We start from the raw sequence: 15,645 nt of genomic DNA, 5'->3' as shown, positions 1-15,645 counted from the left end.
TGTAATTTCTTATTTAGACTGGAAGTATTTTATCTAACATAGAATCTTATAGAACTTAATAAATTTACTCACTTACTAAAAAGACATTCCATCGTATTGATAAGAACTATACAATACTTAGCGTTAAGGGCAACTCCTGTAAGTCAAAATATAATTGAATTTAAATATATAATATATATTTACGCTTCTAAATACAAAATTTGACTATTTTGTCACATTTATTTGTGACGAGAGTGATAAAGACAAATCATATGATTTAAGATTATAAAGGTAAAATAATATTAACAATGACCCTTTGATAATTATATAATCATTATTTCAAAATAATAATAATTGGTTTAAGTCATATTGATTATCTGTAGTTCAGTCGGTCAGGTGATGCAATAACTGATTTTTGAGAATCAGAAAGAATTATTACAATGTTTGTTTACGTTAAATACTTCCAATTTAGTAATAACATTCATAAAATCTAATTCACTTTCGTCTCTTTCTGTCAATTGGTATTTACGCTGTAATGAAAAGAGACTAAGTCTTACGGGATTTTCTGCGGTTAACATTATTTATAATTAATTAGTAATATTACAAAATATGTACTTAATATTAAAATTGTAAATATTATGTAAGCGATCTAGTATTATAGTTCTAAGAAAATAGTGAGAATAAATAATTTTAAGTACCTTAGCGTATTTTTTTCTTTACCGAATTCCAATATATTTTCTTTTTGATAACAGTATTTGGCAATAAGTACTTTAGACAACTTTTGTTTATGCAAAACATTTCACCTAGGTTGAAAGACCTAGGTGTACTGTAAAAAAAATTTTTATCTCTCTTTTCCAGGCCTTACCTTGTCAAATTCCAGTCATATGGTAAATAAAAAATAGTTTAAAAATTCATAGAGCAGACGAATCCTATAGTACCTGGTATGCGCAAACTAATTGTCATTTTAATTCTTGAGAATTAAACGCTGTTAGCGTAAAATATTCCGATGTAAATTGATAGCCGCAAAACTATTTTTTCATACATATACTTTATATTGGCGTTGATACAAACGTATAGATGACGTTCAAGAATAGCTTCAATTTTTCGAAACAAAACTATTAATCCTTCAGAGGCCTCTGCAGTCGTAATTCTAAATAGCCAACGATAAAATCCATCTTATACAAAATATCTAGATTTCATGGAATTGGGTCAAACAAAGCTTTTTTATACAACAACAAAGACGTAGTAAAATTTAAGTAGTTAACGACCGCGATCACACAGAATCTGTATTGCTAACTAAAGGTATTTTGTAGGTAACTAAATAAGTGTTTGCATGCATATTTTATATAGCTGATTGCGCAGGTTTTTTTTATAATTAACAATAATAAAAGCCCGTTTAATTTCAAATCATTACGTTTTATCCTTTATCCTAGCTACCTGCAGTAACATCGATCGGAATCCCTTGACGGACTTACTTGACTTAATGTCCTATAACCCCTAGGTGGGGCAGAGGGCGTCCACAGTGAGTCTCCATCGCGTTCGGTCTTGAGCCTCGTGTTTCACCTCGCTCCAAGTCTTTCCGGCTCTCTTTGCCTCGTCTGCAACTGTTCGGCGCCAGGTTTGTTTGGGACGGCCACGCTTCCGCTATCCTTGCGAATTCCAATCAAGCACCTGCTTGGGAATATGATTGAGATCCCTTCGGAGTGTATGGCCTATCCAATTCCATTTGCGTCGCTTGATCCGCTGGCTGATCGGGGTTTCTCGACAGCGCTCCCAAAGTTGCTCGTTAGAGATGTTTTCAGGTCAGTAGATGTTCAGAATACGGCGAAGACAGCGGTTAACGAAGACTTGGAGTCGGTGCGAGATGTGTTTGGTGACCTTCCACGTTTCACACCCATAGAGCAGCACAGATTTGACGTTGGATCCGAATATTTTAACCTTGATTCGACGCGTCAACATCCGTGACTGCCATATAGGCCGAAGATGTGTAAAGGTTGCTCTGGCCTTGGCAATGCACGAAGTGATGTCCTCTTCTGTACCTCCAGTTTCAGACACGACGCTTCCGAGTTAAACAAATTGTTAAACCGCATTGGGGTGCGATTCTCAACTCCAACACGCATTTCTTTCGTTTTCCAGGTGTTGATTTTGAGCCTCGCAAATCCCGCCTCGCGTTCCAGGTCGTCCAACTTAGATTGCATGTCGCGGTGCGTGTGACTCAGCAGACAGAGGTCATCGGCGTAATCCAAATCTTCTAAGATGTTGGTTAATCCCCACTCTATTCCGCGACGCTGGTTCTGATGTATGCGATCCATAATCCCGACGAGAACAACCAGGAAAAGTAGTGGCGAGAGTAAGCAGCCTTGCCGGACGCCTGAGTGCACTTGAATATCGTCTGAGACGAGACCATCGTGAATCACTCTACAAGAATAGTTCCTATAGCTGGCCTTAACTAGGTTAATTATCTTTGGCGGGACACCAATGTTAGAGAGTCGCGACCATATGCTGCTCCATCTCAACGTATCGAAAGCTTTTTCGAAGTCAACAAAGGTAAGATAAATCTCTCTCTGCCATTCTGATGCCTGTTCGAGAATGATACGAAGAGTGTTAATTTGGTCGGTACACGAGCGGTTAGGCCGGAAGCCAGCTTGTTCTATGCGAAGGAGAGGCTCAACGGCTGCAGACAACCTGTCCAAGATAATTCTGCAGAAAACCTTGGAAGGGGCCGAGAGCAAGGTGATACCTCTCCAATTGCTGCATTGGCTTAGATCACCTTTTTTGGGCACAGTAATAAGAAGGCCCCTATTCCAGTCCTGCGGAAGCTTCTCGCTGGCCCATATTTTCCCAATCAAAGGTGTCAGCGTGTCGACGGTAGTAGCCAAGTCCGCTTTTAACATTTCTGCGGCTATTAAATCAAGCCCTGGTGCTTTACCAGTCTTAAGACCCATGACCGCTCTCTCCACTTCATCATGTGTAGGTGGTTCGATATCGATGTCTAGTGGCCTGGGTGGTGGAAATGTGTCTTGCATGCCTCCATGCGTAGCTGTGTGACGAAAGGTTTCCTCGAAGTGTTCACGCCGGCGTCGTAGTTGCCCTTCTGCTGTTACGATAAGTTGACCGTCTTTTGATTTTAGAGGCTTTTTATGCTGACTTATCTTTCCTGCCAAGATTTTAGTCGCTTTATACAGTTCTCCCATGTTCAGTGTTAGCGGCAATTTGAGCATGGTCAGCAATACCGTCAACCCACAACCTTCTGTCCTTTTGCGAGCTGCGATAGATTTTCTTACGAATCTCCCGATACTGCTGCCTGAGGTCAGCTTGTAGTAGTTCGTCGTTGGTTCCTAGCAGTTTTAGGTGGAGTTCCCTACGGTCGTTTATCAGAATCCCTTGACGGGGAAAAGCTTTTTCCAACAATCTCTGCCTGTGGCTTTGGTTCTCCATTCACTTCCTGCCACCTCTCCACTTTTTTTGGGGCGCCCTCTTCTCCTTCTTTGGCTTACAAAAAGGAAAAGATTTCCATAGTTGTTTTGTTATAATAGATCAATCTAAATATACAACTTTCTTTGCAAACAAAATTATATAGGAAGACCCTTGACTTATGGAAGGCTTTAATATAAATAAAAAACAGGAAAACATACAACACTTTATTAAAAGCAACATATCACAAAATGGATCAAATTAAACAATCTATACTTACAACTACGTTTTGGCTGACGTAATATCAAAATATTAGCAATTTTTGAATAAGCTTAGTAAAAGTTTATAGAACAACAGGCAAGAGACTCTAATGTTAACGAATACTGCGGCCCATAAAACGAGAGTTTTTTACGCCGGCTTTTCTCTCGGCCTACACCCTCTGTCTTCTTTGCTGATGAGTAGAGTCTGCTATACAAATTTAATAACATGGAATAAGTGAAGGATTTTTTTGGAACAATACTGGATAAATAATTAAAACAACATTTACTTGAATATAATTTGCATTTAAACAAGTCAAAATTAATATTATATGCTCTGGTTTTATAAAGGTAATTCTCGGGTCTAAGAAATATTAACATATTTCCTATATATAAAGACTAGACACTCGAAGACAAAAAGCGCCTTATTTGTTTTGGCTAGACTATATTGTAATAAATATTTCGTCAGCAAAATAATGTAAAGCGTAAAATAATGGCAATAAGCCAATGCAAGCAAAAATATACATAAACGTCCTCTGGTGCTAATTTGAAAACACAATTAGCTAAAAATCTCAAATTTAGCAGCCTTTTTTTAAAATATAAGATCTATATACTATATTACCAATGGCCAGCACCATGTCTCACAGAGTTTTAGTACTGTAGGGATAGTATGTATTTTATGTAAATAAACAAAAACATATAACAAAATATACATAAATATATGTATAATACATATATGATTTTCGGGTTATGGCATATAACAATGGTATGTTGGAATAAAACTGTTCAGTTATAAACAAATTTGTTTAAGCGCCTTACGAATTCTAGCAGGTACGGCCTTGGTAACAATTTTTTTTTAAATAGCAAGTGTATATACAACAAAATTAGCACCAATATATATTAACTAACTATATAATCTATACCTTCCACTACAAAATAGTTGGTATCGCGAAGTAATGGCACATTTCAAATAGTTTTTGTTACACAGTTTCCACACAATTTGTATAAGATCTACCTAAAATTGACTCATTGCATTGTTGACTTATAGACTAAATGTTTTGGAATGATTATTATGATCACAAGCCTTGAAATTGTTTATACTACAAGCCGTAATTAATTCATTTAGTTAAGAGTACAAATAATGGCCCTAACATACGAGGGGACGCCCAAAGGGGGCTGTCAACGCGGTCTATGATAACCCATTCCCAGTGCGTTGCCGGCGTTTGAGGTATGAGAACGTTACTCTTGAGATGAGAGCAAGATTTGGGATAAGAGAAATCGTATACTACATTAACAGTTTCACCCATCTCGGACTAGACCTGTCTGTTTGCTTGCTTCCTTCGTTTTTGATAAGTTTGCTTTTTGACACATACATTTGTTTTTATTACTATGGGTCCGAAGATGTCTATTGAATTAAAGCGTAAAATTATTTTCTTACTCAAAAACACTTAACAAAAACAGCTGAGGTGGTGGAACGGATAAATTTTATTTCAATTATTCAATGTGGAAAATTTCTTTGATCGATAAAATAATTTATTTGATTTCTTTTAGGGGTCACGGAATGAATTGTACTCGTATGTCCAGGTACCGCTATATGTCCGCGCAACGGCTTGTTTAATACTTCAAATGCAAGAATAATTTGCTTCAAACACAATCATATATTTACTGAATTTTATATTATAAATGCTACCAAAATACCGTTCGACAAAAATACCTAATGATATATATTATTTATTTTGAGTTTTACATAGGTATTTAAAGTTATCGAACGGTTGAATATACAATGTAAACTCTATATAACGACAAACTCCCTAAAGCGTCGAAAGCAATTAGCTTTGGTTGGTTTGGCTTGTTTTCCATACAATGATACACTCTACATTACACCCACTCTCAATAACGACAACAATAAAATTTATGTTTTAAGTTGCAGAAATTATTGAAAGCTGCGTAGCTGTGCGCGCTCTTTAGACGCTATATTGGCCGTAATCAACTCGACTGACATTAACGTACTGAACTTTCTAAGAAATCCGTCACGAAGATGACTCAATATATATACATAATTACTGGTGCAGCAAAAGACGACAATAATAAACTACACGCAATAGTGGTCAAATAAGAAACGTTTTCTATGTAATTACTAACGCTAGTCTGAAATAAACTTTTTCTTTTAACTTTTAACGACAATTCTTTGTAACGTCAAAATAGGCAGCCCATTGAGTGTCGTTTTATAGAGTTTACATTGTATCAAGTAAATACCTATGAAAGCACCGATAGAAAATGACTATCAAAAAATACTGTTAATATGAATTTGTCACACTTTGTCCAGCTTCATCCATGTCTGAAAAGTTAAATATATAGTTATTGTATAACCCATACTTAGGGACATGAATAAATAACCCAATAACGGGATTTATTATCCGTTATTATCTGGGGATTATCTGTTAACTGTTATTATTTATAGTATTGTATTGTTATGTGGCTTATCTGAAAACTTCACTCAAGTTGCAAGGTAGGACAAACTTAAGTTTTGAGCAGAAATACACTTTTATGAAGATAGATGACAACTTTGGAGGTAAATTAAATTAAGCTTAAGACAACTTGGTAGGTAAATTAAATTAAGTTTGAGACAACTTTGGAGGTAAATTAAATTAAGTTATAGATAAGTTTGGAGGTAAATTAAATTAAGTTATAGATAAGTTTGGAGGTAAATTAAATTAAGTTTAAGACAACTTTGGAGGTAAATTAAATTAAGTTTTAGATAAGTTTGGAGGTAAATTAAATTAAGTTTAAGAGAACTTTGGAGGTAAATTAAAGTAACTTTAAGATAAGTTTGACGTAAAATAGACTAAGTATATATGTTTTGAGGTAAATTGGAATTAGTTTAAGATAAGTTTTAAGGAGAATTAGAGTAACTTAATAAGTCTGAGTTAATAAGTTAAGTTAACTTACAATAAATTATTTTCATGATTTGGTGAGTCTCGCTGTGTCACTGTCACTTGGCGGTGCTGGTTCTAGTGACTGGACTTTGATCATAATCGGTGATGGAGTGGTAGGCGGTGATGGCCGATTGGCCGGTGTTAATGCGCCAGAATTGACGTCTTCTATTGCTTTGCGTAGCTGCAACATAAGGTATTTATATAATTTTAATTGTCCTAAACATATTAAATATTGATTTAATTACTACTGTATATAGTACCTTAAGCAACGGCTTAATACTATTTAGTTACTTGCCAAGAGCCTATACGTTTATTTATCTATTGTGATATCTGCTACTGTAGTTACAAATATCATTGTGTTATAAATGATTATTTATATTTAACAGAAAATATATAAATAAAAGTAATTTACTGAAAAAAATGGCCATATCTAATCATTGAAACGGTTTTGAAGAAACTTATACTCTCTAAGTGGACAAGTACTTGCGGAAAGCATCCTTAAGCATTATGTTCAAAATATCAACGTAAGTCATTTGATCAGTTTGATGTTTTTATTATTATTTAGAACGAACCTCTTTAAGCGACACGACACCTATAAGTCGTCCAATTGCCGTCACATAAGCCCTGCTTACACCCAGCGTAGAGAATAGTGAATGTACCTGAAAATATATATTTAAAAGATTTTTTATGACGTTGTCTGGCATGATATTTCAAACGATTAGCATATTAAACAAATTATGAAAATACCGACTGTAGCGCCATCTGCCGGGCTGATTTGTGAATCTAAACCATCCAGGGCTCCACTCATACGCATACAAAAAAATACATTTAAATCAGTCCAGCCGTTTAAGAGAAGTTCAGTGAAATACACACGTAAACTACCTATTCATAGCAAATTTGATTGAAATCGGTTAAGTAGTTTAGGAGTCCACAGCGGACAAATAACGTGACGCGTAATTTATATATATTATGATGTTTAACGAATTACTTTTCGACATAAATTCCGAATCACCATCTCACCACATTTGTTTTCTCTTTTCTATTTCTCTCTTCAAAATATTTTTAAAAAAAGGACATATCTCAAATTGAATTATCGTAATTATGTTTGCTTTAGTATGAGGAATATAATATATTCACGCCCTGTTAATTGTCTCCCAAATATTAGAAAAAGCCAAAGCTATAGAATATTGGGCTACAATCGAATTATTGAGGATTCGAGCACACGGCGCTAGTAATAATAATTAAAATACCAATACATTTTTAATAACGTACTTTGAGTAAGGAAGTTCGTTCAACGAGCTGGAATGGTGCAGGATCAATATGGCATAGATAGAGCGTCTCGTCTTCATACTCTGTGTCATCAGGGTTCTGAATAAAAATATGTAAATATCGCGTTATTGAAACTTATAACTCCCGTATGTCAAAACCCAAGACATTTTTGAGTCTCGTTTCTAAATTACATTAAGATTTTTATAAAGGCAGTTCGCGTATGTAAAATCAGAATGCTATGTCAAAAAACTGGTGATGGATAAGATGGTGTTTTCCCCACCATGTAACGACATTAATTAATTAATCAATGGCGCTACAAACTTTTTTAGGTCTGGGCCTCAGATTTCTGTATCTGTTTCATGATTGTTTGTGAATTGAATAGGCAAGTAGGTGATCAGCCTTCTGTGCCTGACGCACGCCGTCGACTTTTTGGGTCTAAGGCAAGCCGGTTTCCTCACGATGTTTTCCTTCACCGTTCGAGCTAATGTTAAATGCGCACATAGAAAGAAAATCCAACAGCCGGGGATCGAACCTAAGACCTCATGCGTCGCACTTTGCCATGTAACGACAACCAAAATAAAAGAAAAATGACTAAAAATATAAATTTTCTCATCACTGCCTTAATTCTAATTGAAACTTCACTTACCATATCCCGTCTACGAGCAATCTGCAACATTTTATCAAAATCGATCTCTCTGGCCATCTCCAGTTGCTCCCAAGCCTTCTGGTCTTCGGGCGACATGTCGCACACACGTTCTCTTGGCTGATAATCAGAGAAATTATTTTTTATCATTATGTGGGAAACGAGAGTGAGGCAGGCTGAGAAGATAAATAAAGGTAGAGAAAAAAATCAAATTCGAACAATGTTCTATGTTTTGCTTAGTTGACTGATCGAGTTTATTGTGTCTACCCACATTTTTGTTGCTGATATGTTTTTGTTAAAATTATCAAACACCCCAGGTGATCCAATAATATCCTAATTAAAACCCCAAGACAAACAATCCGCGAAAATAGAGGACACCGTGTGTAATTTCTGCAAAAACCTTCATCTTTTAGTCGATACCAACTCCGGGGAAATAAATACAGATAACACAATTTTCTCTACAGCTCTGATACTTTTGACATTCACCACCTTTTGTCTTCAGTCACCGTGACCACGCAGGATGTAAAGCACGCGAAACGTCGGAAAAATTTAAAGTGTATAATAATACATAGCTTCATAGCTTAAAAAAGTGTTTTCTTTCAATATTTTGGTTATTTTATATACCTACATCTGTGCGCTCTAATTATTAATCTTAGTTTTACATATTGTTTCTCGGTAAGCGAATTATGTATGCAATTCTTATTTGAAATAAATTTATTACGAAATCGTAGAAAGCCATATTTGAAGAAAAAAAACTATAAATAAATTAATAACAATTTGCCGACACATATAACTATATATGGACTACTTTAGGTACATTGCTTTTATATTTAGCATGTAGGTTAAACAGCATTAAAGGCTTAAAAAAAGAAACAACCAAAAAAAGAAGATAATTAGCATTTTGTCAGACACTTGTCGACTTCCTCTGTCTTTGATAAGATTAGTAGGTGTTCAAACTCAAACTCAAACACATATCTTTATTCATATAGGTAAATAAGTGCATTTATGAACGTAAAAAAGAAGTTAAATTAATTGTAAATTTAAATTTACTAGCAGTTTGCAAGTCAAGGGCATAAAGCGGATAAGAAGAACTGGCAAGAAACTTTCCACCACTCTTTTTAATCGCCAAGTTTTGAGTCATACAAATTGTTTGAACTGGTGCAAATCAATCCCAAGGATTAGGTTCATTTAAGTATTCGTCAAATTTATAAAAAGCTTTGTCGTAGCGTTTACGCTTAACGAAAGTTTAGAATTCAGTAATAATTTTCTAATTTCGCTTTTTTTAACAATTTCCATATAAGGAGTGGTTTATCTTCTGGAGCCTGGTTGGTCGTACACTCAAATTGGTTCTGTTTCGAGTATTGTCCTGGTGAAAGTCACCATTTGTCTTAAAATCGTTTATATTTTTTTGTCCATACAAAAAGGCTCTAAGAATATATTGACCAGATAATGTCATAATATTTAATTCGTTAAGCTTCAATCAAAACAAATACCCCGAACATCCCGCTTCTGCAGCACAATTGTAGGACCTAATGATTGAATCTCACCATAGCTTAAAATACTACTACAACTGGTATATTGAATTTATTAGCATTATTTAAAATTAACTGGCAGGTTAATTCTACACAAAGTACTTACCAACTGAACTTTCTTGTTAATAGAGGGACTGCGTTGCAAACTGCCCATTTGATCTGATAATCCTCCTTCCACATCCGGCAAAAGAGTGGACCTCTTAAAGATGGCTTCGAATGCTGCACGTATTCTGAAATATATCATTTGATTTAGGGTGAATGTAGTTTATTATAGGCTATTTGATAAGTATTAAAAAAATGTTTATAGCAGGGGGGGTAGAGCTTACGAGATACCCAAAAAGGACAGCCTTTGCCGCCCATGGACAACATACTACTCTACGGAAGATGGCGTCCCACCTGTCCCCATTACAATAAACGCGTACATACATGCCACAGATTACAATATAACATTTCATGATTATATTAATATGTAGGGGCTGTCCAGTAATCACGTGATGTTTTTTTAACATTTTTTAATCCATCCTTCTCCCATGGTGATACGTGTTGAGGTTTAAGACTACCCCCCCCCCCTCCCCAAAATCACGTGTATTTTTAGTATCTATAAGGAATCTTATATTTTTATAGTATTTCAAGTATCGGTATAAAGTATAATCTAATCCTATTGTAGAAAATTCAGGACCATGATAAAAATGTCTAGACAGAAAGGTTGCAAGTTATTTAGCCGCTTTTCGGTTTAGAAATCACGCGTTTAACGAAAAAATTTATAAACGCCCCCCCTCCCCTTTGTCATATTTCGTGATTCTCTTCCCCCCCCCCCTCGAACCTCACGTGATTAATTACGGCCCCTAAAACGATTCAATAAAAAAGCGTAAACAAAATTTTCGACGTGTTTAATATTTATTGTTGTCATTCTTAAATTAGACAAATATAATAAGTTGAAAAACCTCAAGTGATTAAAGGTTAAATGGTATTCAGAAGCGCAGACCTTCTTCATCGCTCGCTTCATCAGATTACGTTACTTATAATTAATTTCTATATACTATATTTATATAGTATATAGAAATTAATAAATATAGTTAATTTCTTAATTTTTATGTTAATTGCTAACTAAATATTATGTTACAGTCAAAAACAGTCTCCGAAAGTAAACTCAAAGATCCGATTCATTCGGCTGTTATCGTTATCGTTGTCACGTGACTGAAGTTTTTTCTTATATAATAGAAGGCAAACGGACAGGCTCATCTGATGTTAAGAAATCCTACCGCCCATGGTCACTCACACACTCCAGTTGGTTCCGAAATACTTTAATGGGCAGCTCGTTCCACTTACTGGTGGTGCGTGGAAAAACCTGCCTTAAAAAACGCTCAGTTGTGGAATGACGGACGTGTATAATCATTATTGATAATTATGGATATTTGTTAAATTAATATTAAAGCCTAAAAATATTATACACAGTACATTTAATTTTTCATATTTTACTTGAATTAAGTGTAAATTATAAATTGTATTACCTGGTCTCAGCGCCAGTAACAGTAGTGTACACAGAGGGGTGTGGCAACGTAGATTGGGGCGTGGGAGGTGCCAGACCTCGTGTAAGGGTAAACGAATTTGTCTTCTTCAATATGGACTTCGGTCGGAAGAGCTGGCCTGGAGCTGAAAGTTATGTGTCGTAAAACTTCAGTCTATATCTGTTTCGTGATAAAACAAGGTGTGGTAGGTGATCAGCCTTCTGTGCCTGACACACGCTATGTATGTATGTGGACATAGTTTCCGCACTTAGACGCCAATTTGTTCCGATGTGAGTAAAGTCCTGGCTAACTCCTTCCAGAAGCTCAGGAATTTGCTGGGTTCCTAGTGGGTTCACGGAGCGACCACACTGCTCCAAGGATTTCTGGTCGTTGGGAAGCCTTAACAACGCATTTCAAGACTACGTAGGTGACTGATACCTCAACGACTGCATCCGCTATCAGTTTTAAGGTGTCAGAGAATTTCCTCACGATAATAAACAGTTTTTTGATTTATGAATTATATACTCTAATAATAAATAGTAGAGACAGTACTGACCAGGTATGAGACCGCTTTGGTCTTGCGATGTAAGGGACGTGCCTCTGGTCATTCCAGAGCCAGGAACTTGGAGCATGTCAGGCGCTGGTGTAACCTGATGATTTACAGTAATTTTATTTTATATAAGTTTTTTAATGGACTTCACACGATGGGATGATCTATTTAGATTCCATGCGCGTGCGCTAAGTTTGTAAGTGCATTGATATTTGCCAACGAATGTCTTTACACATAAAAAAGTCAAATCAGATCGGTGCAAAGTTTATATAAAAGGTTTTTTTTATAAATAACTGTTGTTTTGTAAAATTACCAAATTTCTAAATATCAAATATTTCCTTAGTATATATTTTTTTTGCAACAAAAAATTGGATCATTTTCTCATTCGGAAGAAATTAAAAAAGGTATAATTTATGTAAATTTAATCAAGATCATTATTTAGCGATAATCAAATATAATATGGACAACCTGTAAAGTCTGTATATGGGTTGTCCTATAATTGGGACATTTATTCCCATCTTGTATAATGGTATAACTTTATTTTTTATTAACACTTCGTTACACTACAATACAAAAAAATGAACATAATTAAATCAAAGTTTATTCTAACAACTGTCGGCCTTATCGCTTTCGAGCGATCTCTTTCAGGCAACCACTGTGAGTAAAGAAAATAAATAAATAAAAATGTATTAAATTACATAAGATAGGCAAGAAGTGCAAAAATACATGTTATACACAGTTATTAAGACAAAACTAAACAGGAACAAAAAAACAAATTAAACTAAAAAGATACATTAAAAGTAAAAAGATACATAAATCACGACAATTTAAGATAATTCTCACTTCAGTTAGTAGTTGGAAAGACAGTTAGGGATCACTAATTTTCTGGAGATAGTCGTTTCTGCATTCTCATCAGCTTTCTGGCTTGACGTTGATTTATGGGACACCTATATAACTTCACTTTTATCGTTATTCTAACAATCTACTACTAATTATCTCACCTCAAATCGTGAAGGTCGTCTAACTTTTTTCTTCTCCTCTTCCCTTCTCCTCTCGGCTTCTTTAAGCCATTGCGCGGCAATTTGCAATCTTCTCGATCTGCCCACTTGCTGCTCAATCACTTTCACCAACTCCCATCGATGTATGGAGCCGAGGAGTACCATGGATGATGGACTGTCTACCAGTGGGAAGCTCTTAATTGTCTACGAAAATTATATAACTTTTTATGATTCTTTGTCTTTTTTCGACTTTTTCACTACATATAATTAATATGAGTAATTAGAATTATTATTGTTTATTGTATCTAGTAGTAACGTAGTAGTAGACTTAAAAGGGAGTCAGTCTTCTTTCAAATTTTTTTATAAAACAGGAGGATCTGGTGAACGACCTAAGGAATGAGAGTCGTGGAAACCACTAGGCCAACACTGTTACTAAGGCTTTGACAAATTCAAATAATATATACATATATGGGGTAGAAATTGTAAAGGAAAAAAACCTGTAAAACTCTTCGTTTGTAAATCCTCAACTGTCTAAGGGTAAACATTTTTTTATTACAAAAGGGCAGGAGTCTTATCTGATGTTAAGTGATACCGCCACTCATGGAGACTCAATACCAGAGGGCGAGTGCGTTGCAGGCATTTTAAGTATTGATACGCTCTTTTCTTAAAGGACCCAACTATGATGTCAATGATATTACGAATTAATTATCAAACTAATAATTACGTGTTTTTAATTTAAGGAATTGTAAAATTCTGTATTGATTTCTGTTAATTTAATTTTGTTTAATATAGTTAAGACAATCTTGCACTTTTCCCTAGGCCAGGTCACTTGTTAGCTATAAGGTCGTCCTAATCATCTAGGCTACCAGATCTTTGTTTTTTCAATGCAACAAATTTTTAATATCAGGTGTATCATCAACTGAACTAACATCAAAAAAAAAATTCTTATGGCCCAACTTGATCTCACAATTGTGATTAACTCACCTTATTACTCTTAAGAACATCCTTCAGTTGCTGGAAGGTCATCCTATTCCAGATGTAAACCACGTCTCGTACCATGAAGTCCTCAACACAAATATCGTACATACCTGTGAAAATGATTACATAAGTGTGATCCACTAACTACTTGCCATGCATTTAATTGCATTACAAAACCTTACAGCAAAATAATTTCGTCGTAATTTGCTAGAGATTTTAGATACAATTCCAACATCTATTGAGACTTTCCAGATATCCTCTGAAGATGTACTGACCCCTTAAGGGTCATTGCCCGACAGGACTGACTATTTCAGCTATAAGGTCCAAATTCTGATTCGTAACAGTAATAATCTTGTCTTATGTTAAACTTCAAACAAAAAAAGCTTTGACATCTACTAAAGCAGATTTAATTGTTGTTTTATGTAATGAAGCCAACGGGCAGGCACTAACATTGCCAGATATTGCAATTGCGTTGTCGGACTTTTATGAATTGGTACGCTTTTAGATTAACGTTCTAGAACACGGGTCTAATTTCCTAAGGTATATATCTTGTTATTAAGTCATATGTTTATATTGTGCGAACCCTAAACATTATATTACTAGCTGCCCCCGCGAACTTCGTTTCTCCTGAATGTGGTTTTAGTTAGCCTTAATACCGTTTCATTTCACTGTATTATCGTCTCTATAATTTGAATTTGATTTACACTTCGGTCTAAGTAACACGTGGTTGGCTATGCTAACACCAAAAATTAAAATAAAATTGAATTTCACGGTATTTCGTTTACTACAAAATAAATTTAATTTATACATTAGCCTCAATAACACGTGGTAGTCATGATATTGAATTGTAGCTTATATGACACGTTTGTCGGTTTACCATAGCAGTGCCATCTATTGATTACTTACTCAATCCAGTCGAAAAGTATCGACATCTGTTAGAATCTTTTGGAGTTAACAGATAATTGTGACTGTCAATTTATTATAGACAAATAATTTGCAATAAAATAAAATTGCGACTATAATTAAAGATCTAAGCTATCCTATCTCTTAAGTTGGACCAGACTGCTCACGGTGTGCCAATTTAATTTAAAATCGGTTAAGTAGTTTAGGAGTTCATCGCGGACAAACATCGTGACAGGAGATTTATATATATAAGATATACAACATATGTCATACACATAGTATGATGATGTAGTGATAAAAAAATATAAGAATTTAATATATTATATGATTAATAATGAAATGTATGGTTAGAAGATTATGTTAAGATTTCATTGGAGAATCGTTGAATATTAAATGATATACCGTTTGCATTTAAGATATTTAACAATCGGAACCTCTTAACAAGACTTAAATAGCACTCACCAATAGCCACATTAAAAATTAAACTACAATCGCATACCATAAACAGTAGACATTATCATATTGGATCTAATAAAACCTTATTGCGTACGTCAATTGCAGCGTATATGTATCTGTCAATATAAAAGTTCTTACGTCACACAACCTTGTGTTTGAACAACGAACGCTACGTCGACCAAATTTACTTCTAGTCTTTAAAACCCAACAGTGAAATACATT

General features: G+C 34.9%; 1 protein-coding gene across 4 annotated transcripts in view; it reads right to left on the bottom strand.

Annotated features, from left to right (window-relative positions):
• Positions 1–5,563: 5,563 nt before the first annotated feature.
• LOC123710863 (chloride channel protein 2) overlaps positions 5,564–15,645 on the bottom strand; it is a 63,884-nt gene continuing 53,802 nt past the window's right edge. For all 4 annotated transcript variants that reach the window (XM_045663127.1, XM_045663126.1, XM_045663129.1 and 1 more), the window contains 10 exons: positions 14,071–14,174; positions 13,090–13,290; positions 12,095–12,188; positions 11,542–11,683; positions 10,137–10,260; positions 8,502–8,618; positions 7,859–7,954; positions 7,159–7,245; positions 6,600–6,767; positions 5,564–5,988 (listed from right to left, as the gene is read on the bottom strand). In XM_045663127.1, coding sequence (XP_045519083.1) covers positions 6,612–6,767; positions 7,159–7,245; positions 7,859–7,954; positions 8,502–8,618; positions 10,137–10,260; positions 11,542–11,683; positions 12,095–12,188; positions 13,090–13,290; positions 14,071–14,174 — 1,121 coding nt within the window. In that variant the 3' untranslated portion in view covers positions 5,564–5,988; positions 6,600–6,611. The remainder of the gene's footprint in view (positions 5,989–6,599; positions 6,768–7,158; positions 7,246–7,858; positions 7,955–8,501; positions 8,619–10,136; positions 10,261–11,541; positions 11,684–12,094; positions 12,189–13,089; positions 13,291–14,070; positions 14,175–15,645) is intronic.

This window comes from Pieris brassicae, chromosome 6, assembly GCF_905147105.1.
Source record: "Pieris brassicae chromosome 6, ilPieBrab1.1, whole genome shotgun sequence".
NCBI lineage: Eukaryota > Metazoa > Arthropoda > Insecta > Lepidoptera > Pieridae > Pieris > Pieris brassicae.
The sequence above is the reverse complement of the archived record's forward strand: the minus strand, read 5'-3'. Positions and strand labels throughout refer to the sequence as shown.